Here is a 25859-nt window from a genome sequence, read left to right on the forward strand (position 1 = left end):
TTTGATCGGAATGACCGAATACACGAGTTACATCTGGGCGTTGGTAATGAGGCAGTTCGGTTCAACCCAGTCCGTGCTCAGTGTTGAAGAATACCATCAAGTTCATTTCTATCGTGAGCTCGACAGCGAGGAAGAATTGAAAGTACTCCTCAAATCCTGGGAGAGCCTCACTATGATTGAAAGATCGCCTAAAGGGCAGGGTGCCACGGAAGATTACCTTAGATGGAGGGCTAGCAGGGATCAAGGATACCCAAATACCAAGCCAACGGAACCTGAAAGTAGCATCCCCCATCAGAATATTCTTTCAAAAGAAGCTAATGCTCGTTTGGTCAGATCGGATATCGAGAACTAGCAATTACTAGAACGGATAGGGCAATTGGAGGACCAACGGCAAATCCTCAAGAAGGAGGTAAAAAGGCTCAGGGAAGAAGCAATGACTGAAAAGGCAGAATTTGAGAAACAAGAAACGCGGTGGGAAAGGGAAAAGATCTCCCTCCAAGGCGCAATAAGGGAGGCAGGAGTTCGGAATGACGAATCGCAAGAGAAAATGAAATACCAAGAGATACTCATGGAAGAGTATAAACAAGAGGGCAAATGTTTGATATTTTGAAGAGCAAGCACAGCTTATCAATGATATTTTGAAGGAATGTGCTAAAGAAAGAGAGGAAAAAGAAAGGAAAAAGAAAGACAAGCTACTCTCCATCAAGAGCTGAGAGAAAATGTTGACCAACTAGAAAGAATGATAGCACAAGGGAAACAAGAGCTCTTGCCAGAATCTGAATATGCCTTGAGAACATTCAACCCCGCCAGACAAGAAGAAAGACTCTATGAGTATCTCAAAAAATGTCATTGCATTATAAAGAGTCTCCCTGAGCCTAGGCAAATGTAAAGAATGCTATATATGAACTATTCGATTAATAAAATCACTTTGGACCATTGTTTAGCAGAATTGTGAATGAACAGTATGACTCCCGTAGGAACTATCCTCACTAGAGTTATGTGAAAAGACGAATGTGCCATATGGACAAGTATCATAGACACGCATTTGATCCAGTCATTCACCGTCAGACTATCGAGCGATGTCATGATAAAATTGATGCAATTATCCTTCTACAGACCTCATTCCTGGCTTTCAGATGCCACCGTATCCTTTGTCCAAATTAAGACCTTTAATTTTTAACAAAATTTGAAATTCATTTAATGATTTTTCTCACAGGAAATCAACATTGCTTCAAGCAAAGCAAGCCTGACCAAACAAGCAGTTCGACCGAGACGAGTGTATTTAACAAGATCACGAACGAAGAAGATAATGGAAGATCAAGAACAAGTCCAGAACCTACAGGGACAAGTTTCCAAATTGAGAGATGAAGTCTCAGAGCTCATGCAATTAATGAAGGAGATATCCTAAAACAAGCCTCCCTCAGAACCAAATTTGCCATTACCTCCCCCACTTCCTACAACGGTTGATTCTCACCAAGCTTCAACCTCTTTTACGTTTTAGCCACCTATTTTGGATCTGACAATCACTGTCAATCCGACCCTCCTAAATGATAACTTACCTTTCCCCTATTACCCGGTTGTCTCAAATGTTGAGCTACACCCTTCTATCCCGATCCCTCCTGTTCACCCTGCCCCTTATCTCCCAACAGGGGGAATAGCTCATGCAGTAGGAGAGAGCAGAGCGAGAGAGAATGAGAAGCTTTCTGCTCTTGAAGAAAGATTAAGGGCAATAGAGGGCCTGAACATGTATGGTTCAGTTGATATGTCATCACTAAGATTGGTGCCAGATGTGGTGGTGCCACCCAAATTCAAAGTCTCGGACTTCGATAAATATACCTGGAATTCAGACCCTCGCATTCACCTGGCTACTTACATCGCCAAGATGTTCTCCCTAACGGAAGATGATAGACTCCTGGTCCACTTCTTTCACGAGAGTCTCTCCAGGGCAGCCCTACGATGGTGCATTCAATTAGACAGGAGCAAGCTGCGCTCCTGGAAAGATTTGGCCAACGCCTTTCCGAAACAGTACAAATTCAACTGTGACGTCTCCCCCATAAGGAGAGACCTCCAAAATCTGGTGCAGAGAGAAAGAGAAAGCTTTAAGGAGTATGCCCAGAGATGGAGAGAAAAAGCAGCGAAGGTGAATCCTCCGGTTACTGACAATGAACTCTGCTCCTTGTTCATTGAAATGTTAAAGGCTCCGTATTTCAATCTGATGATTGAAAACACCTCCAACAGCTTTTTAGATATCATTCAAGCTGGCGAGAGAATTGAAGCTAACCTCAGGTTAGGACGGTTGCAGGAGTTGACTGAGAACACTGCAAAGAAGACCGCCGGCTTCGGTAAGAAGAAAGAAGGTAATGTGCACTTCATCACCCGACAAACCCAACCTCCTTTCTCTCAGAATAATTTTCGGCCATATCCTCCTGCTCACGGCTTGACAATAGCAAATGTTCCATCCCTTTTTCCAAATTATCCTCACCCATGCCCACAGTATCCACCGCAAGCAGCTTACCAACCCAGACCGCCTCCTCAACCTGTTCAAACAAGACCACCTCCTCCCCAAAATAATCCTAGACCACAGAGAAATCCTGATCCACCTTTTCTCCTCCCACTCAGCGAAATATACTGATACCTCCTCGGTATTAATCAGATAGTGCCGATCCCCCTTGATCCGATTCAGCCACCATATCCTAGGTGGTATGACGTCAATGCCCGATGTGAATATCATGGAGGGGCATTCGGACACTCGACTGATAACTGCGGAGCTCTTAGGGGAAGAGTACAGGCCCTGATCAGAAATGAGTGGTTGAAGATTGAAGGAAATAGCTCTCTTCCCAATGTCACATCAAACCCATTGCCCAATCATGATACAGGCAATGGTGTAAATATGATAGAATCTGGGGATGAAAGTGAAGAATCACCTGAAGAACTATCTGTTGATATCATACAGCTGGACTCCCTATATGAAGCCCTGATCTCGCCAATTGCTGAGGGGCAAGAGCTGGATAATTGGAAAACAGAAGACCTTCCTGTGCTCAATTTCGAGTAAAATACTTTTAGTTATCTACACTTGATCATTTTGTCCATGGTGACAAGTGTAATGCTGTAAATGGACCCTTTTCTTATGATTTAAATGTTAACGAATTAATAGTGCATTTTACATCTAATTCTCTTTTTTTTAAAATCCATTCTTATAATATACTCCACTTTCATTTCTTCAAGACCATTCATCAATTAACGCCTAATAATTCAATAGACTCAGAAATTCCTCATGTTAATTTTGAAACTCCCATAACTGCCATTACTTCAAGTGATTCTGAAGAAGAACTTGCAGAAGAAAGGGGTGAAAGAGACGAACGCTCCCTGCTGCCTTGCGGGGACGAAACACACACCATAAATCTAGGCACAGAAGAAATAAGGAGAGAACTTAAGGTTGTGGGAAGTGGTGAATTAGAAGATATGGTCAGTTTGCTCAAAGAATTCTTGGATGTATTTTCATGGAGCTATGACGATATGACCGGATTAGACCCTCAGATAGTGACACACAAGATTTCCCTAATTCCCAGGACAATTCCAGTAAAGCAGAAGTTAAGAAGAATGAACCCTGACACGCTACTCAAAGTTAGGGATGAAGTCAAAAAGCAGTATGATGCTGGATTCTTGGAAGTGGTCAAGTACCCTCAGTGGATAGCTAATGTTGTCCCAGTAATGAAGAAGGACGGGAGAGTCAAGGTATGTGTTGATTACAGGGATCTCAATAAAGCGAGCTTGAAGGATGATTTCCCTCTCTCACACATAAACGTGCTAGTAGACAATGCTGCGGGATTGGGTAGATGTTCGTGTATTGATGGGGTATCCGGGTACAACCAAATCCCCATGGATGAAGAAGACAAAGAGAAAATTGCTTTTATTACTCAGTGGGGGGGTATTATGTTATCGGGTCATGCCATTTGGGTTAAAAAATGTTGGAGCTACCTATCAACGCGCTATGGTCACATTATTCCACGATATGATGCACAAAGAAGTGAAGGTGTATGTGGATGATATGACATCAAATCCAGGGAGGGAGAAAGTCATGTACAAGTGCTGAGGAAAGTATTCGAAAGACTCAGGAAGTATCAGCTAAAATTGAACCCAGCCAAGTGTGTGTTTGGAGCTAGATCTGAAAAGCTATTGGGATTCATAATGAGTGAGAAGGGAATAGAAGTGAATCCAGACAAAGTTCAAGCCATTCAAGAAATGCCATCCCCAAAGACAGAGAGGGAGGTGCGCAGTTTCCTGGGAAAGCTGAACTACATCTCGAGGTTTATTTCCAACCTCACTGCTAAAGCTGAGCCCATCTTTAAGCTACTCAGAAAGAATAACACTACTCGATGGGACCAAGTTTGTCAAGAGGCTTTCGAGAAAATTAAACAGTACCTGTCAAACCCGCCGATATTGGTCCCTCTAGTGGCAGGAAGGCCGTTAATTCTATACATGGCAGTCCAACAGAGTTCAATGGGATATGTTTTGGGGCAGCATGATGACACAGGTCGAAAGGAGAGGGCCATTTATTACTTGAGCAAGAAATTCAATGATTGCGAGACCAGGTACTCATTTCTATAGAAAACTAGTTGTGCGTTAGCCTGGACGGCGAATCGGCTTAAACACTACATGTTGAATCATAAGACATGGCTCATCTCACGGATGGATCCCATCAAGTATGTGTTTGAAAGCCTAGTCGTTCTAGGGAGGATAGCAAAATAGCAAGTCATACTCTCTTAATATAACATTGTCTATATGACTAGGAAAGCAGTAAAAGGTAGCGTAATTGCTGATTTCCTAGCAGAAAACCCTATTCAACATTATAAAGCCCTAGATTTCGAGTTCCCTGATGAGCATGTTAATGAGGTCGGCAGCGAGCATAAGGAATCAGCTGATGTATGGGAAATGTATTTTGACGAGGCTGTCAATTTATCTGGTAATGGGATCGGAGCTGTGTCGGTATCCCCTGATGGAAAACACTTCCCAATAGCTATCAAGTTAAGATTTGACTGCACCAACAACGTCGTGGAATACGAAGCCTGTGTCATGGGCTTACAAGCTGCCATCGAAATGAAAGTCAGAAAGTTAGAGATGTATGGAGATTCGGCCTTGATCATCTATCAAGTCAAGGGAGAATGGCAAACCAAGGACCCGAAGTTGATCCCATATCAAAAGTACCTACTAGAATTGATTAAGAAATTTGAAGAAATTTCTTTCACTCACCTCAGTCGGGACAAGAATCAATTCATGGATGCCTTGGCCACTCTGGCTGTCATGGCTTAAATGGCAGAGGGGCAGACGACTCAGGTATTGCAGATCAAAGTAAAGGGTGAGCTAGCTTATTGTTTCATGGCCGAGGAAAAAATTGATGGCAAACTCTGGTACCATGATATCCAGGTCTACGTCAAAACCAGGGAATATCCTCTGGAGGCAAACAGAAATTAAAGGAGAATGATCAGGAGATTAGCTTTGGGATACTTCCCCAATGGTGAAATTCTGTACAAAAGGAGCTCAAATGGCGAATTGTTGAGATGCATAGATGCAAAAGAAGCAAGGAGGATCCTTTTCGAGACTCATGAGGGGAATTGTGTAATCCACACTAATGGACATATGATGGCCAAGCAAATCATGAGACAGGGATACTTCTGGACTACTATGAAAAAAGACTGCATCGAGTACTTTCAGAAGTGTCATAAATGTCAAATCTATGCGGATCCAATAAATGTTCCGCCTCATCAATTGTTCAATCTTGTCCCACCTTGGCCTTTCACAATGTGGGGCATGGACGTAATTGGTCCCATTAATCCCAAGGCATCCAATGGTCATAGGTTCATCTTGGTAGCTATTGACTATTTTTCTAAATGGGTTGAAGCGATGTCATATGCCCACATCACGCAGAACACATTCCTCAAATTTCTCCGAAATAATGTCATCTACCGACACGGCCTCCCCAGCGAAACTGTCACTGACAACGCTAAGAATTTGAATGGTCCGAAGGCCTGAAGTTTATGTGACCAATACAAAATCTGACATCTTAATTCTTCACCATGTCGTCCCCAGATGAATGGAGAGGTAGAAGCTGCTAACAAAAATCTCAAGAGAATCATCCGGAAAATGATCGTCACCTATAAAGATTGGCATGATATGCTTCCCTACGCTCTTCATGCATACCGGACCTCCATAAGAACATCAACTGGGGCAACTCCATATTCACTGATTTACAGAATGGAAGCTGTTTTGCCTATTGAAGTAGAGATTCCTTCCCTGAGAATTCTGAAAGAATTAGGAATCGATGAGTCGGAATGGATCCAATCAAGGTTAGACCAATTGAATTTGCTGGACGAGAAAAGGCTAGCAGCAGCGTGTCATGGGCAATTATACCAGAGAAGAATGGCTAGGGCATTTAACAAAGGTGTTCACCCGCGCGAATTCCAACCAGGAGATCTGGTCCTGAAAAAGATACTTCCGAATCAAAATGATGCCCGAGGAAAATGGTCGCCAACTTATGAGGGACCCTATGTAGTTAAATGGCATTTTCTGGTGGTGTCTTGATCTTGATCCACATGGACGGCGAAGAATTCCCAAGACCCGTGAATGCCGACGGTGTCAAAAGGTATTATGCTTAAAAAAAAAAAATGTGCAAAAGAGGACGAAAACCCGGAAGGGTGCTTTCTGTAAAATGAGTAAATGGTGAAAACCCGAAAAGGCACCCTGAAAAAGAAAAAAAAAATCTAGGAGTGAAAACCTGAAGGGGCGCCCTTAGAACCAGAAATTAGAGAAATAAGAAAGGGAATACGGGACCAGAAAAGGAAATAAGCTACCACGGCACGAATGTTCGTCAATAGAGTACTTGAAATAATGGTAGTTAAGGGACTTCAAAGTTAACTACAAGGAATCTGTGAGATCCATTCTTGTGCCCTTTTTCTTTGAAACTGTACCTTTTTCTCTCAAGCCATAATAAAGTCATCCTTTTACTTTGATTTATCTTCTTTACACATTTACACTTTAATTCATTTTTCTTATATACTTACACTCAGATTTATCTTTATTGTATACCCACACTCTAATGTTATTTTTCTTCTACATCTTTATTTTATGCGCTATTAATCTGTTAAAATTTTGTCATAAGATTAGGATTTAGATATTGATAACCTCATGTACTTTGCTATGAGATTTGCAGGAAATGATCGATAGCCAAAAAAAAAAAAAAAACTAGGGGTGAAAACCAGGAAGGGCGCTTTTAGTCAAATATACAGAGAGGAAAGTGAAAACCCGCAAGGGCACTTTTCGCAAAATAAGAAGAAAGTCGATAACAGAAAGGGCATCCTGGGAAGTGAGTAAGAAAGGGAAAGTTGTGGGTTAAGTCTTGAGACTCGTCCTCCATTAATCATTTATCTTCAGGATCCTGTTAAGTACATTTCGACGCGGAAGAACTTCTCGTGTCAGGTTAGGCTTGCTTTGTTGGCATTTTTAATTTTCAAAATTTAAATTTCTTGCTATCAACCTCTAGTTCCTTGATCCAAGTTGATTTTAATTTCTTGTCATCAACCTCTGGTTCCCTGATCCAAGTTGATTTTAATTTCTCGCATTTAAATTCCCGCCATCAACCTCTGGTTCCCTGATCCAAGTTGATTTTAATTTCTCGCATTTAAATTCCCATCATCAACCTCTAGTTCCTTGATCCAAGTTGAATTTAATTTCTTGCATTTTAATTTCCTACTATCAAACTCTAGTTCCTTGATCCAAGTTGATTTTAATTTCTTGCATTTAAATTCCTGTCATCAACCTCTGGTTCCTTGATCCAAGTTGATTTTAATTTTCAGTATTTAAATTTATTGTCATCAACCTCTAGTTCCTTGATCTAAGTTGATTTTAATTTCTCGCATTTAAATTCCTGTCATCAACCTCTGGTTCCTTGATCCAAGTTGATTTTAATTTTCAGCATTTAAATTTCTTGTCATCAACCTCTGGTTTCTTTATCCAAGTTGATTATAATTTTTTGCATTTAAATTCCTGTCATAAACCTCTAGTTCCTTGAACCAAGTTGATTTTAATTTCTTGCATTTAAATTCCTGTCATCAACCTCTAGTTCCTTGATCCAAGTTGATTTTGATTTTTAGCATTTAAATTTATTGTCATCAACCTCTGGTTTCTTGATCTAAGTTGATTTTAATTTCTTGCATTTAAATTTCTTGTCATCAACCTCTGGTCCCTTGATCCAAGTTGATTTTAATTTTCAGCATTTAAATTTCTTGTCATCAACCTCTGGTTCCTTGATCCAAGTTGATTTTAATTTCTCGCGTTTAAATTCCTGTCATCAACCTCTGGTTCCTTGATCCAAGTTGATTTTAATTTCTCGCATTTAAATTCCTATCATCAACCTCTGGTTCCTTGATCCAAGTTAATTTTAGTTTCCAGCTTTTAACTTCCAAGTCAAATGTTGATTCTCAGCGTTTTAATTTTTCATACCCTAATCGCCCAAAATATGGGTCTGAATCTTTACATAATTCCTATACAAAAGAATTTCATCTTCTTTAATAGAAATCATGCAAAGAGGGGCAGCTGTCGACACCATATTTTGGCCGACCTCCGAAGTTGAGGGACCTTAAAATTGACTTCATCATCCGCTCTCAGCCGATGTCCTTCGATCACAAATGACTTTCCCGAACTCACCGATTGCTCGACCACAGAATAAACTGATCCCATACTTAGTTGATAGTTTTCCGATCTTTCATCAAAAGGTTTCAAATCAAAAGGGATCTCCGGACCATCCAGTCCCGCTTCCGATCTCTTCTCACAAATATAGTGGAACTTCATTTGGCCAATGTCAGGATCAGGTTTTCACTTGAATGCCCCAGATATTAAAGTGGAGTTAAGGTCTCTATCCGGTCTAATAACGATCACGATCTTTAGAATTCAAATCAATGTCCAATCTTTCCAATCCCGGAGATCGAAGAACCATGAGGACAATATCTGATGACAGTGAGGCAACCGGACCAATTTACCGATCAAGATCGAAAGTGACGATCGTGCCAATCTCAAAACAGTCGGAAAAAGATCAAAAGCAATCACTATAGTCGGAATCATTAGCGGAGAAGCTAGAACAGGAGAAATGGAGAAATGAAAGGAGGAGAAATGAAGAGTGGAGGGGCTTTCTCGCTGGTGCATATATATAGGGCCTGAGCATTTATTGCATACACAAACCGAAGCGGATGCATCGGTAACCAAAGAATTAATTGCTTTGACTAAGGTAGGTCGGATAAAGAGGAAAGTTCTAGAATTGGAGAGATTGGGAAGCGATGAGGGACCCGATATGAGAAAGATCGGAAAATAAGAGGGTCATAATAGAGAGATCGGAAAGAATAGAGATTGGAAAGCATGAAGAGGATGAGATGACTTCCAATAACTCTCTACATAATCAGAGTCGAGGTAGTTAAAGCGTTGCAGGCATGATCAAATCTTCACCGCACGCCTCATTTGCAGAATCGCCCACATTGCTGACAGACGCCAAGACAGTTATGGTAGTCTTGTACATCTCAGTCTCCACCATTGATCATACTTGTAAGGACGAACCCGGAGCCCTTGGATCAAAAAGTAGATGATAGGTCCGGCGCCTTTTATTCCCAGCCTTCAGATCCGTCTGGACAAGCAAAACCCTGAGCCGTTGGATTAAGAAGAAAAAGGACAGATATTCTGAATAGGATCTCAGCCGTCTATTTTGATTCTCTTTAATTCTCAGACATCAGATTATGTCCTTTTAAATCCAAACCTTCCATCTCCCCAAGGGGAGATCCTAACCCTTCATTAGTAACACCCATTCCCTATAAATACCTGCATGCAAAACTGTAGAAAGGACGGGCAAAAAAAGGAGTTGGTGATTATAGTGGAAAGGCTCTGAAATCTAATTCAGTCTTGCTACTTTGCCACTCTGAGCTTTCAAGAAACTTTAGAAACCAGTTTTCTTAAGTATCTTCATCAAAGGAGTTCTGAACCCTGAAATCTCCATTTTTCAGTGCTTGTTCATCGTTCCGAAAGGCCATTTTCTTTACTTAGTTTCATTCCCACTTCCCCGATATCCGTATATTACTCTCCTTATTCAACTTCATTCCGACCTGGTTCCTGCTATTTCGAGTAAGTTTTAATCTTTTGGCCATCGGTTTCCACCTCTACAAGATTTGTGAACACTAGAGTTAGCTTAACATCCTCGACCTCCCACAGGTAAGCATCTCGACTATTATTTCGCTGGATGCTCGTGTTTCAGTTTATCTGTTTTTATTTTTCAAATTTCCATTAAGTTCAGTTGCACTAAAATCCTAATGTAGATTATTCAGGCCGATAGTTATTTCCCGATGCTTACTTCTTCTATTCATCCGTAAACCTTATTTATTTCTTCTTAGTTTTCATTTCCTTTGAAAATAAGTGTTCTGGTTGTGGGCAACTAGTAGGTAACTTAATAAAATATTGGTAGAAGTATCTTAATGTGAAAGTTTTCGGACAAATAAAAATAACCAAAGGTTGAATAGTAAATCAAAGGAAAAAAGTTATAAGGTCGGGCTACTAAACGAGTCCAGGATATAGCATAATAGGGCGGGAATTGAGAGAAGATCGGGAATTGAGAGAAGACTAGTAACCAAAAGAGATTGGATATCGCCAGCCAAAGGGTTCTGACAAGGCGATCACATATGAGATCGGTGAAAGTTCGGTCTTGTGTCCGCCCTCTAGTTACAAGGCCTCAGTAGGTTAAGAAAAACATTGTGTGGGTTTCTGGCGCCTTCAGGTGCTAGACTCTTTAGTCCAAGGTCCTTCTGGTATGCGATCATAACAAACACTCTAACAGATTAGGGGAGAGTTCTTACCTGATTCTCATTTAAATAATAAACGGAGAGATCGGAGGAGAGTTCTTATCCGAGATCCTTCATTTAAAATTTTAAACCGAACACTCTAAGAGATCGGGAGAGAGTTCTTACCTCATTCTCATTTAAATAATACACGGAGATCGGAGGAGAGTTCTTATCTGAGATCCTTCATTTAAAATTTTAAACCGAACACTCTAAGAAATCGGGGGAAAATTCTTACCTGATTCTCATTTAAATAAAACACGGAGATCGGAGGAGAGTTCTTATCCGAGATCCTTCATTTAAATTTTTAAACCAAAGAGATCGGGGGAGAGTTCATACCGTTTCTCAGCCAAAACCTCAATAAAAAATGTGGAGACCGGAGGAGAGTTCTTATCCGAAATCTCCCGCCTAAAACTCTTAATAAAACATATCTAAAGATTGGGAAAAGCTTCTCACCCGAGCTCTCTTAACACAATCCAAATTAAAATAGCATAATTCTAATACACAAAATAACCCTACACGACACCTATTCACTAAAGGGCCATCTCATGAACTTGCGTTCTTGGGCAACCCAAAATAAGTGAAATATCAAACATTCCTTTATTTTGCACAAAGGATTAACATCATCACTATCTCAATCCCCTAATTACCCTTTTAATTTATGAAAGAGCATAACATTAAATATGTTTACCCTCGTCGAGGGACGAGGCGGGATGCCTAATACCTTCTCCGCCCGTATACGGACCCCGAACCTAGAATCTCAATTTTCGAAGTGGTTTCTTTCTAATTCATAATTATTGTGTAAGATTGAACATGAGTAGCAATTAGGTTTTATTGATTATGATCCCAATTTTCAATAACAACCTAAGGAAATAATAGGATGAATTAAATGATTTATGATTCATAAATTGTTGTTCAGCTTAACTACTTCCTATTCTTAAAGCAATTATTAATTTGATGAAGATTGCTTAATACCAATTCAGTTAATAATTAGAGTCAATAAGAGTGCTTGGCTCGAATTAATGAATATAGGGAAGTCAGGGGTTTACCTCGCTGTTTGGTAAATCTACATTAAGTATTCAATAAGAAATAATTGTATTTCTTTTGTCTATGATCAAATCAATGTATTGGAATACGAATTACCTTGGGATGAAGTTTATTTAATTGGAGAGTTTCTTATTTTTATATCTTAATTTTGGATTTTTGGTTTCTTCTTTGGATTGTGAATTAACCCCCTCCTCCCCAACCTTTGTTTTTTTTTTTTTTTTCATTAGACAAGTGCACAAAATTTAATAATTCGGTCTCTAGGGTTTGACCTGGATTTACCACTTACTGTAGAAAATATTTCATAATTAGTGATTTAAGAAAATATAATAATTTTATCTCTAATTTCTAATTTTCTTATAGTGTTATTATTCCACATATAGATCATAAGACCACCTAAAAAAAACACCATAATAGCAATATAATTAACTAATAAGAAAAATTAATTGTATCTTAAACTTCAATTCCAGTAATTGATTGGAGAGATGAGTTACCATATCCGAAAAAAATAAGGCAAGTCCAAAATCCGTAATCTAAACAAAATTATCCAAATACATTAGTGGATCTATTGTGCCACAAATAATATAATTTGGCATCAAATAAAAAAAATGATAAAAATGTTACTTATGAATTACATCCAATTATGAAATCTAACTCCAATTTTTCATTATAGGATATAACTAATTATATAGGTAACACTTTTGTTTGTAATTAAATTATACATCTCACCTTTGGTTCAAAATTGATATCGAGAAGAATGTTATCTGATTTGATATCTTGGTGAATAATCTTAGTAGATGCTGAAGACATATAAATATTGTGAGAAGAATCAATAGCTCTATTAAAATCCTATAAAATTATCAAGCAGTGATCGGTTACTCACAGTGCTCACGCAGATATTCCAATCCTTTTGCAGAGCCTATGGCAATTTTCCTTATTGTCGGCCAATCCAAAATCTCCTTTCCTCCTCCTATTATGCAGTTTCTTATGTAAGATCTTAAATCATAATTCTTGTTTATGTACATAAATATCTCAGAAAATGAAAAATAACTCACCATGTAAATGAAGTCTCAAGGATTTATTGAGACGATACTCTAAAACAAGCAATGCGTTAGCTCCTTCAATGCAGTAGCCAAGCAGATTAACAAGATTACAGTGACGAACACTGCTTATGACTGCAATCTCATGGACCAATTCTTCTCTGGTCTGTTCCTGGAAATAGTGAGGTTTCTTAATAGCAAGGATTTCACCGTGTAGGGCACCCTTAAAGACTTGACCAAAACCACCCTGGCCAAGTATGTAGTCGTTGGAGAAATGACCAGTTGCTTTTGATAGTTGTTCATCATTATATTGCGTTGGCCCAATATTCCCAGGCATAGCCGTCAAAAGCTGCAGGTAAGCAAACCACAGTCACTTTAATAAAAGTCTTTGACAATGTCACACCAGGAAGGTTACTTGCAATTATGTATGCATGTATTTTATAAGAACAAAGACACCAAACACTCACAACTGTTCATACCATAATCATTAAATTTAATCAGATCCAACCATAACCAAATCATTGAATTAGTAAATTGACTCAGTTCTTAAAGCGATCCAAATTTATAATTGGATTAAATAAGGAAGTGACACAACGCAACCCAATCAACTCAGAGCTAAACTAATGAATCAATGCCATCTAGGTTTGATTTAAATTCCGTAATTTATATATGTAAACTAAATAAATAAAAAAGAAATATCAGTTCAATTTCACAATAAATTAAATATAAATAAAAATTCACTGTTTCATTTCTATTTCGTTTGATTCTGATTTTAATACTGATTTTGATTTTAATGTGCGAATCAAACAGGCTCTTAATATGATTTCATTAAATTAACAAGTATAGTAGAAGTAAAATCTCTGGCTGGTAAAATCTCTGGCTGGCTCTGGCCGTAAGCAACTCCAATTCTTTTTTTTTTTTTTTTTTTCAGAAAAATGAAGCTAGATTTTATTAAATGAAAGCAGAATGCAGATTTGAATTATAGATTATTGTATTTTTCACAAGTAAATTTAAAATAATTTTTATATATAAAAAAAATTATTATTATTCTAATTTAAAGGGTTCAATAGTATTGATAGAATATTTAATTCAATTAATTGGCAGAAAATATATTTCACTGGGTAGCAATTTATATCCACTATTTAATATCATGGTTTTTTTTTCCGAGTCCACTCTAGCAATAATCAAATTTTAATCTCTTGCAGAAGAGAAATTCTGCATTTCATACTACACTCGTATTCAAATAACAAAAGTTTACTTCTAATAACTCCATAAAATAGATGTTATTTTTATGTAGTTTAAATATTAGAGATGTATGTCTTGTGGACTTGATTTATGACTCCATCTGAAAATTTTGCATTTTACACGATTGCAATGTTTTGTGATATCTGTACTGATAGTGAAAAGCATAGACCAAACGAAAAAGGAAATAGGTTAAAATAGTTCTTTTCTATTTTTGAAAAAAAGGTAAAATAGTTCTTTTTATTTTTTTTATTAAAAATTTATTATTAAAAGACTTTTTTAAATAAAATTAAAGTTAGATGAGTTTACTTTATTTGTTTTTAAAATTTTTTTTTTTAAATAACAGCAGACTTAATATAGGTGGGTATACAGGGTAGACCCATTTGTCTTTGCTGGTTTACTTTTTTTTTTTTTTTTCCCACACTGGGTGTTTCTTTCTTAATGAAGAACTATTGCTATTGCTTAAAAATATATTTAAAAAAAAAAAACTGAGGGATAAAGCTTTATTAATTTCAATAGCATTAGACATATTTGATAATATCAAATGGACAAGAAAAAATAAGTTTATCAGCAAAAGAGTTTCTCAAAATCTCACTATATCACTCAACCCTGAATCCAAAGAAGAGTTCTCTATATTCTACTTTAAGGTAAACGAGGAAGAAGGCTCCCGCAACGGTATGTCTCTGACTTAAAAGGGACCATCAGAAGATAACTATAAGTACATACTGCAGTGAAAGTGATTTGTTGATGAGAAGCTCATATAATTCCTATAGATAACCTTAAACAATACAACGAAGAGACTGAAAATTCAGAGTTTGATTTACGTACTTTATTTTTTTATAAATTGTTGTTCTCCACTCTAGAGATATTCCGGAGGAATGTTCCCTGCTAAAACTTCCACCACCTGCTTTGCAAAGAAATGAAAAGAAAAGGCTTATCTAGTAGTTGAGAATTTGATAATAATAATAATAATAACAATAATAAATAAACTAATTAACAATATATTAAACATTTTTATTATTTTAAATATAAAAAAGAGAAAATTAAAAATTACATAAAATAAATTATACATAAATCTCTTAATCAAATTACCCGACTCATTTGTGGTCGCTCTTGAGGGAAACGACGTACACAGGCTAAAGCACATGTAATCATTCGAATCATTTTATTTTCATCAAACTTGTTCTGCAATTTATTGTCAACAAAATAATACTTGCCATGCAGCAAGCCATCTCCGAGCACAGGTTCCGCCTAAACATTAATAAAATTAAGCATTTGTTATTTTTCCAAAATCAATTCAGCTTTAGCTTTTGTAAAATTATATGACATCAATCGGATATATAAAGAATAAAATAAATCATTCATAAACTTGATTTGATGATAAGTTGATAAGTATGTTTAGTTTACTTGGACTGAGGTTTCAAGTTTAAATTTTATATTCCTTCTTTATAAATAAAAGGCTTAGGAACTGCAATTTTCATCATTAAACAAATTTACCACTATTCTTCAAAATTAGAATATAAGCACAAAATTGTCATAATTAAAAGAATGAGACATGATTTTAAAAACTAAAAAATAACTTTTTTTACAATTAAAGCTAAATAAAAAGGTAAAAAAAAAAAATTAAGAATGTCATCGCACTAAGTAAGATATATATTAATATCATAATTAACTCCTTGAAGTCTTTTTACCACTTAAAAAAAAAATTCAACGATGAGTCAAAATTTTGTCGCTAATCACATTGATTAGCAATAATTCATCACTAATGATACTTTAGTGCCAAGAATTTCAATGACAAACTAGAATTTATCTCTAAATATTAATTTTTTAAATAAATAATGAATTAGCTCGCTGAGAACCATGCCACTAAAAGGCTTTAGTGATGGATCCCTTTCTAGCTTGTATTACTTAGCAATGGATGGATCAAATGCTGAAAGTGCAACATATATATATATATATTGTCAGTGAACAGGGGCTCCTTTTCAATAATGACTAAGATTTTTATGTAGGATTATGCTGCATTTTAGACTATTTTTCTTTGGTGATAAAGAGAGAAAATGTTCAAAACAATTATTAAACAACACGAAATTGAGCAAAAAAAGCTCGAGAGAGATTATGAAATTGAGAAAGAAGTGTGTACCCATTCAACTAAGCCAATGTCATCATTAGGTTGCTTTCCAGTGATTAGCTCCATAAGAATTTCACCAAAGAAATAAACATCGGTCTTGGCATACGTAGAAGTCGTAAAACTGTAGTCGAAGATGGAAAAAGAGCTGAGAAATGAGAATTATTGGAACTGAGGTGAACACGAACCACTCAGAAGGAAAAAATAAATAAAGGACTATACTGTCAAATAAGGAATTACAGGGAAGAGAAAGAGAACATAAACCACACTTTTTTTTTTATATATATATAAGCGGATAAATTTTATTAATAATGAAAGCTAAAAAAAAAAAAAACTTGGCAAGCTCCACCGCACTAATCCAGTCAATAGGTTTCTTCGAGAGAACCAACTTAGCTGATGAATGCAAGTAACAAAACGCAACATTAGTCATGCAAAAGCCAAATCACGATAAAAAGCATTTGAAAAGAAAGAAGAGGGACAGAGTGAAGACAGAGGAAGGGTAGCAAAACCCTCCAAGGAGCTACATCCTTCTTGTGAAACAGAGCACTAATCAGATTAATACTATTAAGAAATTAAAGAAAAACAATAAACTTGTCCTCTCTAGATGCACCAGATTTAGCCAAAAAACATGCGAAGGAGTTTGCCACATGAATGGTACGTGCAGAAAACATCTTAGGCAAGGGAGCTCCACACAAGTCTCACAACATAAACCACACTTGTAATATTATAAAATCAACTCCACTCTTACAAATACAGCTAAATCTAGCAAACAAATATAGTAGTAATTATATGAATTTTCATATGATATACTCTTCACGTATTACAACAACTAGACTCTTTACATGCTATAACATCAATTACACTCTTCACACATTAACTCAAGCACATAAATCTATATTCACTGATATTTAAATTTTATATTTCCAACAATAACAAAGGTTCAACAAATATTCTCTAAAGGTAGGGGTGGCAAATGGGTAACGTGAAGTAGATTTGAAATCATGAATCATATAGACATAACAAATTGGTCACCTCTAACTAATTAAAAGTGAAAAAAAATAATGACAATAAGATGCTTTTCTTTCTTTTTATATATATATATATAAAAAAAACCCTAATATGCCAGAAGTATACAACACAGCAGACTGCCATTAATAGCTTATATAATTTAGCTCAGGCAACAAAATAGAGTTTTCATTTTTACCCAACATATGTTGAGAGAAACTTGGCACGTCCATACTCTGCAAACTGCACAAATTGATCCAGGTAAATTTATTAAATCGTACAATTAATAGTTTAACATCAAACAAAAATTTAGTGGCACATTCAACGTCATCTATTCGGCACCAAAAACAAAATGATATTTGATCATATATATAGAACTATTTAATCCATAATAATCACCTTTAATTGAAAATTTCCATCAAGAAAGATACTGTCATCCTTGAAATGCTCGTATACGTTCCAACGTTTATCTGAAAATACAGACATCACAAAAATGGAAAGTGACTCAGATATATACACCTTTAACCTATAAACAAGTCAAGGGTTTGTAGCAAGGTTTAAAACCACTAAAATTATATTTTGTAAATGATAAACTTATGTAACATGTATTAGTGTATTTAATTAATACAAGTTTTTTTTAAGCAATTGATTTTATTAATAAAGAGGTCAGGAATCTCTCAGTTAAACCGGGTAATAGGTTTCTCCTAAAAAATCAACTTAAAGATGCAAAGGTGATACAAAGCAACAAGAACACCAAAAGCCAACAGCAGAATAGACCAAAATAAAGAAGAAAAAAGGGTACCAGCAAAAAAGCCTGCAGACTAATAAAAAAGTGGACCAACAACAACAAAATAAATAAGCCACAGACAAAGGGGCTATAATCATCTGATCCATTGAATAATATAATTAATGGATGACCATTGTATCCATTAATGAAGACAATAATCATCTCCATTGATAAGGAATAAAATTGAATACAATTGATACAGGACAATTAATAGCAACAATTTTCATCTTCTAAAAATTTGGAGACTATTTCGATAATCCCCTGCAAATACTCACATTGTTCATGTAGATCTACCAATCCTTTTGCAATGCCTAAGGCGATCTCCATTCTGGTTGGCCAATCCACTGTTGATCTCGCATTTCCTGCTTTGTTATCCATGTTGGTAATTAAGACCATAAAATCTATAACAGCTTATTTACCAGCACATATTGATATTGTTGGTATAGCAAATGTGGATGCAAAATAAAGTAAAATATGCAAGCTAAATAATCGAAAATGGATAGAATATATAAGGTGAGTTAATGGTGAAATTTTAACATATAACCATTGTGTGTATAACGGACAGATTTTCATTGTTGGTTATGATGAGACTTGCCTTAATCAGTAGCTATAATAAAACTGTTGTAAATACAATAGTTGTATTGAGTAATTTCTCAGGTTAACTAGGACGACCTTGAAACCTAATACCTTAAATGTGGGCTTTACCATTGGTTCACCAATGTGGAAACTTTAGTAATTTAAGATAAAGAGCATACCATGTAAATGAGATCTCAAGGATTTGTCCTCTGAAACGAACTCAAAAACAAGTAGTTTATTGCCTCCTTCATCGCAGTATCCAATCAGCTTAACAAGATTGTTGTGATGGACGCTACTACAAATGGCTTTCATTTTCTCGAACGCATCTTCTTGCTTTCGAGGCATATGTGAAAATTTCTTGACTGTCACCTCATGATTGATTAGGTATCCCTTATAAACTTGACCCAAACTACCCTTGCCAAGAAGATTTTTTCTGGAGAAACCTTCAGTCGCCTTTGTTAGTTGTTCATAAGTAAATATCATCGGGTTGTGAATTTCAAGCCTCTCAATGTCACTCGATGAAGCTTCTGCAATAATGTTGGCGAAATCAACATTAGTTTTTTTTGGATAAATGAAGGAAAAGGAAATTTAAAAAAAAATAAAAATTAAGATAATTAATTTTAATGTGTAACTTTTTTTTTTTAATCTGCACTCAATTTTAGTTGAGTAAAGACAGAGAATTAAGATTTTGAAAAGCATGTCATAGTTGACATAAAATGGACCTCCATTTACAGTACTGCGTCGCATTTCGTTATCAATCTTCTCAATCCATAAATTCTTTTCAAGCTTGGCTCCTTCAAGAAATCGAACAATCTACATGGCATAGCAATGGTAAAAAAATTATGAGCCAACTATATATGTAGGTCTCAATTTTCGAATACTATCTTTGACAGACATTAATAACAAAATATAGCCAATTAATTGTTGATATTTTACCTCTCTCATTGATGGACGAAACTCTGGACGGTTATATACACAACCTTTGGCACAATATATTACTTTTTCCATTTCTCCTTTATCATACTTTTGCAATCTGACATCAACAAAGTCCTTATAATCTCCTTTCAAAGCCTGCATAATTCGAGTCTTTGCCTGCAGGATTGTGATAAAAAGGAAAAGAAATTCATTATTTTCTTTTTCATCATCAAAATTAAGCTTTAATTTTCAACCATATTTCCAGCCGTATACTAATCTTACGAACTAACGTCTAAAATAATTTATCAAAAGTCTATCCCGTATATTTTTGTTGACAAGGTAGAATTAAAGTGAAATAATATTTTTTTTAATGGCTAAATTCATTATCGTCTTTCTCTTTCTCTTTTATATCATGCTTTAGTGCAGGGCCTATCTCATACCCCACGTTGGTGGGATATGAAAATGTTAAGGGTTTATATATTTTAGGCTAAGGGTAGTAATCTAAAATTTGCATTAGAGTTAAGACCATTGGTTTTGTCTACTTATATAAATTATTTATATTTTATTTGCTACTTATCATACCCAATCAACGATTTTAACGCCTTCATGTAAAGGTTCTCTCCCCGTAATCAACTCTAGAAGCACCACACCGAAAGAGTAGACATCTGACTTAGCAGAGATCTTTCCAGAATATTCTGGATCCATATAACTGCAATTAAAAAAAGCACAAGAAAAATTAAGCTTAAGAATTTTTTTTTTCTAAAAAATAAAAATCTTCATCAGAGAAGCCTAAAAACTGAGTTCTCTATTTTCATTGTATTTTATGTTATGTTTCTAATATTCCAAATATAGACCACAATGGTGCCTAAAAAATGGACCATCATAGCAATGCAATTAAGAAATAACAAGAAAATTGTATCTTACACTTCAGTTCCTTTAATCGTTCTAGAAAGATGAGTAACACTATCCGGAAAGTACAAGGCAAGTCCGAAATCTGCAAGCTGAATAAAATGAACTAAGTAAATTAGTAGATTCACTGTTCTATGTGATTTAATATCATAGACAACCAAAAATAATGGAGTTGGCAGTTATGTAAGTAATGAGTTCACACCATTCAGCCAAAAAGCAAAATAATAATAATAATAATAATAATAATAATAATAATAATAATAATAAAAGTTGGCAACCATAGTGAATCCAACTATGAAATTAATGAGTTTACTCAAAAGAAAATTATGGCATTAAACTCAGGGTTCCACTATGTTGAGTTTAATCATATTAATTGAAACTTTTATATGCTATTAAATTATCTTACCTTTGGTTTAAAATTTTTATTAAGAAGAATATTATCTGATTTGATATCTTGGTGTATGATTGGGGGTTCGCCTGAAAAATATATATATGTACAGTGAAGTTAAAAAACTTTAAAAAGAAATGAGAAAATAGCTAGATAAAGTCTCAATAGCTGAAAATCCTAACATTTAGCAAGCAGGAAATATTATATCAATTACTCACAGTGTTTGTGCAGATATTCTAATCCAAGCGCACAGCCTTTGGCGATACCGATTCTTTTTGACCAATCTAAAATGTTTTTTCCTATGATACCACGCGATTCTTAATGGTTAGTTTTAATTTCAATATCATATTTGTTATTTGTGTAAATGAAAACTTACGACAGGAAAAAAGATTCACCATGTAAATGAGACTTCAAGGACCCATTGGGAAGATACTCTAAAACAAGCAATCCATTGGCTCCGTCAATGCAGTATCCAACCAGTTTAACAAGATTTTTGTGACTGACACTGCTAATGACCCTGATCTCATGCTCCAATTCTTCTTTCTGTACATCAGGAAGATACCTTAGTTTCTTAATAGCACGGATTTCATCATCTAGGAAAGCCCAAAAGACTTGACCAAAACCACCCTCGCCAAGGTGGAACTGGTTGGAAAACTTGCCAGTTGCTTTTGCTAGCTCTTCATAAGTATACTGCCTCAGCCCAATTGTACCCTTTGATCTGTCAGGTGCCTGAGTGGCCATCGAATTAAACTTGCAGTAGTCGCTCCAGTTTTGCTATACCAAGACCGCTACAACAGAAGTGGGTGGCAACGTCGTATCAGAGAGGTTGCAAGATCGCTACAACATTGAGGGAGGATGGGTGGGGGGTGGGGTGGGGGCCGAGTGGGTGGGTGTGGGGGGGATTATGGTGTGTGTCAACACCCAAATTCTACTAAACATGACTAATATATCCAAAAACAAAATTTCAATATTTCTAATATAATTTAACTATTTCAACACATAATAATAATAATAATAATAATAATAATAATAATAATAATAATAATAATAATAATAATAATAATAATAATAATAATAATAATAATAATAATAATAATAATAATAATAATAATAATAATAATAATAATAATAATAATAATAATAATAATAATAATAATAATAATAATAATAATAATAATAATAATAATAATAATAATAATAATAATAATAATAATAATAATAATAATAATAATAATAATAATAATAATAATAATAATAATAATAATAATAATAATAATAATAATAATAATAATAATAATAATAATAATAATAATAATAATAATAATAATAATAATAATAATAATAATAATAATAATAATAATAATAATAATAATAATAATAATAATAATAATAATAATAATAATAATAATAATAATAATAATAATAATAATAATAATAATATGGAAATCAAGAAAATAATTTTTCTTATTTTGGACTGCACCCCGAAGGCTACCTACGTACCTTCATAACAAAATGAAGAATCAGGTCCACGTAGCTCTAAAAATAAAACCTTTAGCACTTGCAAGTGAGAGTAACATAATTATACAAATGCATTAAATATGCAAATTCACTGCTAGATGGAAATGAATTGACTAAATGAAAATGAATTGACTAAGTAATTTACAACTAATAGAACATTTTATCATTTGGCCTAAAAATAAATATGCAAATTCACATAGATGTTGATACACAATTTTTTTTTTTTTTTTATAAAATACAGTTTACTCTGCTAGATGGAAACCAAATCTTTTAGTGCAATACTACATGGAAAGAAATTTAATATCATTAAGACAAGGTTTCAAGATTAACAAGGCAGCAGATATCACACCCCAAAGAGTGCTCTGCCTTCAAGGACACACCTTGACACATGTTTCCCCCAGCTCAAATCATCTGCATTTTTTTTTTCTTTTATGATTTGAAGTTACACGACCCTTCTGAGCTCCACACAGCATGACCATGTTCTTGGTTGTCCAAAGTCCAAACCCACCGCAATTTCTTCCTCTTTTGTTTTCTCTATCCGACCTCCCCATGGCATACTACCAACACTTTTACTTTCGTACGAACTCATAAATTCACCATAATTCAAATTAACCCAATTTACAGTACAACATAATTCACTCCTATTCATAGTCAAAGTATTCATAGAGGGCACTTGCTTTAATTTGAAATCAAACCAGCTAAGGGCTTAGGATTTATTACTCATTTATTTCCAACTCAAGAACTTATACCTAGATTAATTAACTTGAAATTTAAATTATTTCCTCTATTAATACTGAACAAGACAGCAGAAACCCGCATATACAAAAAAAATACAGCTCGATGATCAAAAGAGGAGATCAAGACCAACAAAACCCCCCAAAAACAATAGCAAAAATGCACAAAGAAGCACTTAAAAAAAAAAAACTCCAAATCGATAAAACCCTAGCTTAGCAATGAAATCCAAACCATTAATTACACCATTTATTTACATACACGTCTTTCATATTTGCTCCTCAATACAACATAAACTCATCTTGATAAATAAAGAGATACGATCCACAAGCCTAAAGGAAAAAATCAAGTATTATCTTAATTAAATCTCTATTTATCCTTATTTAACAAGCTACTTCTTCCATAGTTCAATATTGCGAAAAAGATTCATTAAAGAAATTTCAAAAGAAAGAGATGAATAAATCATTTTCCTCCATACCTGTCCAAAATCTACGGTTTAAAATTTCCACTCAACTCCAAATTCTTGTGTGAAAAGGGGCAGCAGGTTAGCTTCTTCAATGTGATGAGGTTATGTGCCGATGAAAATGACCAAAGGAAAAGAACTTGGTTGGAAGAATCAGGGATACATTGGGGTCGGCGTTGCCCTTTTTTTTTGGGTTTCCTCCTCTCCCCTGTTTTCCGATTTCCTTCTTTCCCATCTTTCTTATTTCCCCTTTCTCATCCTCCTCTTTCCCTAGGTCCTGAGCGCATTTTAATTCTTCATAGGAAAAAAAAATTAATTTGTACATATATTATATCAAATATATAAAAATATTTTAAATGCATTAAAAAATAATATTTTTATATTTATAAATTTTAATTATTTTTTAAATACTAAAAATGGATTTCTTTTTTTTTTTTTGTATTTGAGAGAACTTTTACTTATATTAAAATAAATATTATTGATAACAATCATCCAATATTTAATAAATTATACAATACATTTAATGCATTAAAAAATAATATACTCAACACCACAAAAAAAAAGTTTCTTGAGAAATAGAATAATTTGTCCTAATATTTAATCTAATCACATAAAAGCATCTTGTGCCTTATTGTCAGTTGAATTACCGAATAAAAAAAAAATTAGAACCAAATTACGAAAAAATAAAAATTAAATTAAAATATTGTATTCAATTTTTTATTTTTTATTTTTTATCTAAAATCATCAGCTGTCATTCCCCTTTCCAATCCATTGTAGGGTAGAGTTTTATGCTATTGAAGATTTAGAAGCAAAAATATAAAGTGAAGAAAGGTTCAATGAGAATGTTAAATTGATAAGCAGATCCGAAGCTCTGTAGAAGCAAAGACTTTATCCGAAAATCCATTTTAAGATTTCTAAGATCCAACTCATTTAAAGGTATTAAAAAAAAGTTAAAGGCAAGTTCTAACCGGTGAATCAATTTGAACATGAGGACCCATCTCCTCACATGCCAGGCTACCTAATATTGACTTCACCCTTGGCACTCTTGAATATTATCGCATTAAAGCACATTTGTTAAATGTAACTGGGAGAGGAGAAGAATAGAGAAAGAGGGTGGAGCATAGTTTTCAAAATTAAACTGGATCAGACCGATTGAAACAGGTTAATCTGGAATTAAATCAAGGCATCATTAATTAGTTTAATAAATAAATTATTTAATTTAACATGTTATTTATTTACGATTATGTCATGTACAATATATATATATTAGTAAGTTGTCATTTTTAAAAAAACAAGTAGTCTTTATTAATTAATGACTTCTATGAAGTACTTATTTATGAACCGAGTTATTGAAACTGTGATGTTGCTATTAAATAGATTAGTCAAAAACGCATATTCCTTTTGAAAAACAAAATGATAAACAACAATCCATCTATCTATAATGACATAAATGCCTGCACGTTGAGCCTTCTCAACTTATTCTGTTCATATTATAACATATAGACCTGACCTAAATATATATAAATTATAACTACTTTGATTCAACACTTCTTTTTAATTGCAAATAATTAAGGGATTATTTAGTCTACTGTGTAAGTTAATTTTAATTTAAATTATGTTTTTTTATATAAAATTATAGTGATAATTAACCTTAATAGTTGATTATTGTTACTGGGGGTTGATAGTTAATTCCTGATATTTGTTGATTATTTAATAAAATTTTATTAATAGTAGTTATTATTATGTCAAATGATCATTAAAGATGTAATTTATTTTAAAATATATTTCACTTTAATTTTTCTATAATGTGTTATAAAAATCATAATAGAAAATAATAATAAAAAACTATATTTAACTTTGAGTATATATATTCTTAATAAATATCCATTGTTAATTTTTCTTTTATCACATTTCAATTTTATATTGTAATTAAGGAAATAATTGAATGATCTTATTTTTATAAAAATATAGTAATAATTGATTAAATTATCTTTTGAATAAAAGATAAAATTAAAAAAAATTAATACTCTCTAATTTTTTAAATAAGATAAATAATTTTAAATAAAAAAATTCCTAAATATAATAAGTAAAAATGAACAAAGAGAATATTTTTTTACTGTAAATATAAATAACGCAATTATTTCATTCAATATTTAAAATGTTTTAATACTTAATCATAAATTTTATGTTTATACAAAATTTTATTATATATAAAAATCAATTAATTTTTAAAATTTTATTAAAAAAAAT

General features: G+C 34.2%; 2 protein-coding genes across 7 annotated transcripts; both read right to left on the minus strand.

Moving 5' to 3' along the window:
- Positions 1-1969: 1969 nt before the first annotated feature.
- LOC110667145 (proline-rich receptor-like protein kinase PERK15) lies at positions 1970-13286 on the minus strand. The gene is made up of 6 exons (XM_058154500.1): positions 12965-13286; positions 12793-12879; positions 12639-12709; positions 2952-3032; positions 2391-2537; positions 1970-2074 (listed from the first exon to the last, which is right to left on the minus strand). Exons 1-6 carry the CDS (start codon positions 13284-13286, stop codon positions 1970-1972), a joined length of 813 nt encoding a protein of 270 aa, XP_058010483.1.
- On the minus strand, positions 12419-23915 carry LOC110671732 (proline-rich receptor-like protein kinase PERK15). Of its 6 annotated transcripts, XR_009149980.1 has the most exons (18): positions 23625-23915; positions 21292-21684; positions 21115-21195; positions 20915-20985; positions 20524-20600; positions 20182-20308; positions 19621-19776; positions 19407-19497; positions 18864-19211; positions 18384-18473; positions 17721-17791; positions 17521-17564; positions 16332-16464; positions 15284-15442; positions 15020-15095; positions 12965-13298; positions 12793-12879; positions 12419-12709 (listed from the first exon to the last, which is right to left on the minus strand). XR_009149980.1 is itself a non-coding variant. In XM_058149679.1 (16 exons), the coding sequence occupies exons 2-15, from the start codon at positions 21635-21637 to the stop codon at positions 15051-15053; spliced, it is 1815 nt and encodes a 604-aa protein (XP_058005662.1). In that variant the 5' UTR covers positions 21638-21684; positions 23625-23915; the 3' UTR covers positions 14755-14916; positions 15020-15050. The 6 variants fall into 6 exon arrangements, 4 of the variants coding, with proteins under 4 accessions (XP_058005662.1, XP_058005654.1, XP_058005658.1 ...); XR_009149978.1 differs by having other exon boundaries at positions 12419-12879; XM_058149679.1 differs by lacking the exons at positions 12419-12709; positions 12793-12879; positions 12965-13298 and adding an exon at positions 14755-14916 and having other exon boundaries at positions 16332-16440.
- Positions 23916-25859: the final 1944 nt, after the last annotated feature.

The sequence above is a fragment of the Hevea brasiliensis genome, chromosome 1, assembly GCF_030052815.1.
Source record: "Hevea brasiliensis isolate MT/VB/25A 57/8 chromosome 1, ASM3005281v1, whole genome shotgun sequence".
Lineage (NCBI taxonomy): Eukaryota > Viridiplantae > Streptophyta > Magnoliopsida > Malpighiales > Euphorbiaceae > Hevea > Hevea brasiliensis.

Coding starts and splice junctions, on each gene's coding strand:
- LOC110671732 (XM_058149671.1), bottom strand. CDS start 21,637: ATGGCCACTCAGGCACCTGACAGATCAAAGGGTACAATTGGGCTGAGG. Junction 20,986..21,114: donor AGAATATCTGCACAAACACT/GTGAGTAATTGA, acceptor TATATTTTTCAG/GCGAACCCCCAATCATACAC. Junction 17,792..18,383: donor GGTAGATCTACATGAACAAT/GTGAGTATTTGC, acceptor CTGTATTTTCAG/ATAAACGTTGGAACGTATAC.
- LOC110667145 (XM_058154500.1), bottom strand. CDS start 13,286: ATGCCTGGGAATATTGGGCCAACGCAATATAATGATGAACAACTATCA. Junction 3,033..12,638: donor ATATCAATTTTGAACCAAAG/GTGAGATGTATA, acceptor AATTGAGCACAG/GAAGGTCTTCTGTTTTCCAA. Junction 2,075..2,390: donor ATTATTCTGAGAGAAAGGAG/GTTGGGTTTGTC, acceptor TCTCTGCACCAG/ATTTTGGAGGTCTCTCCTTA.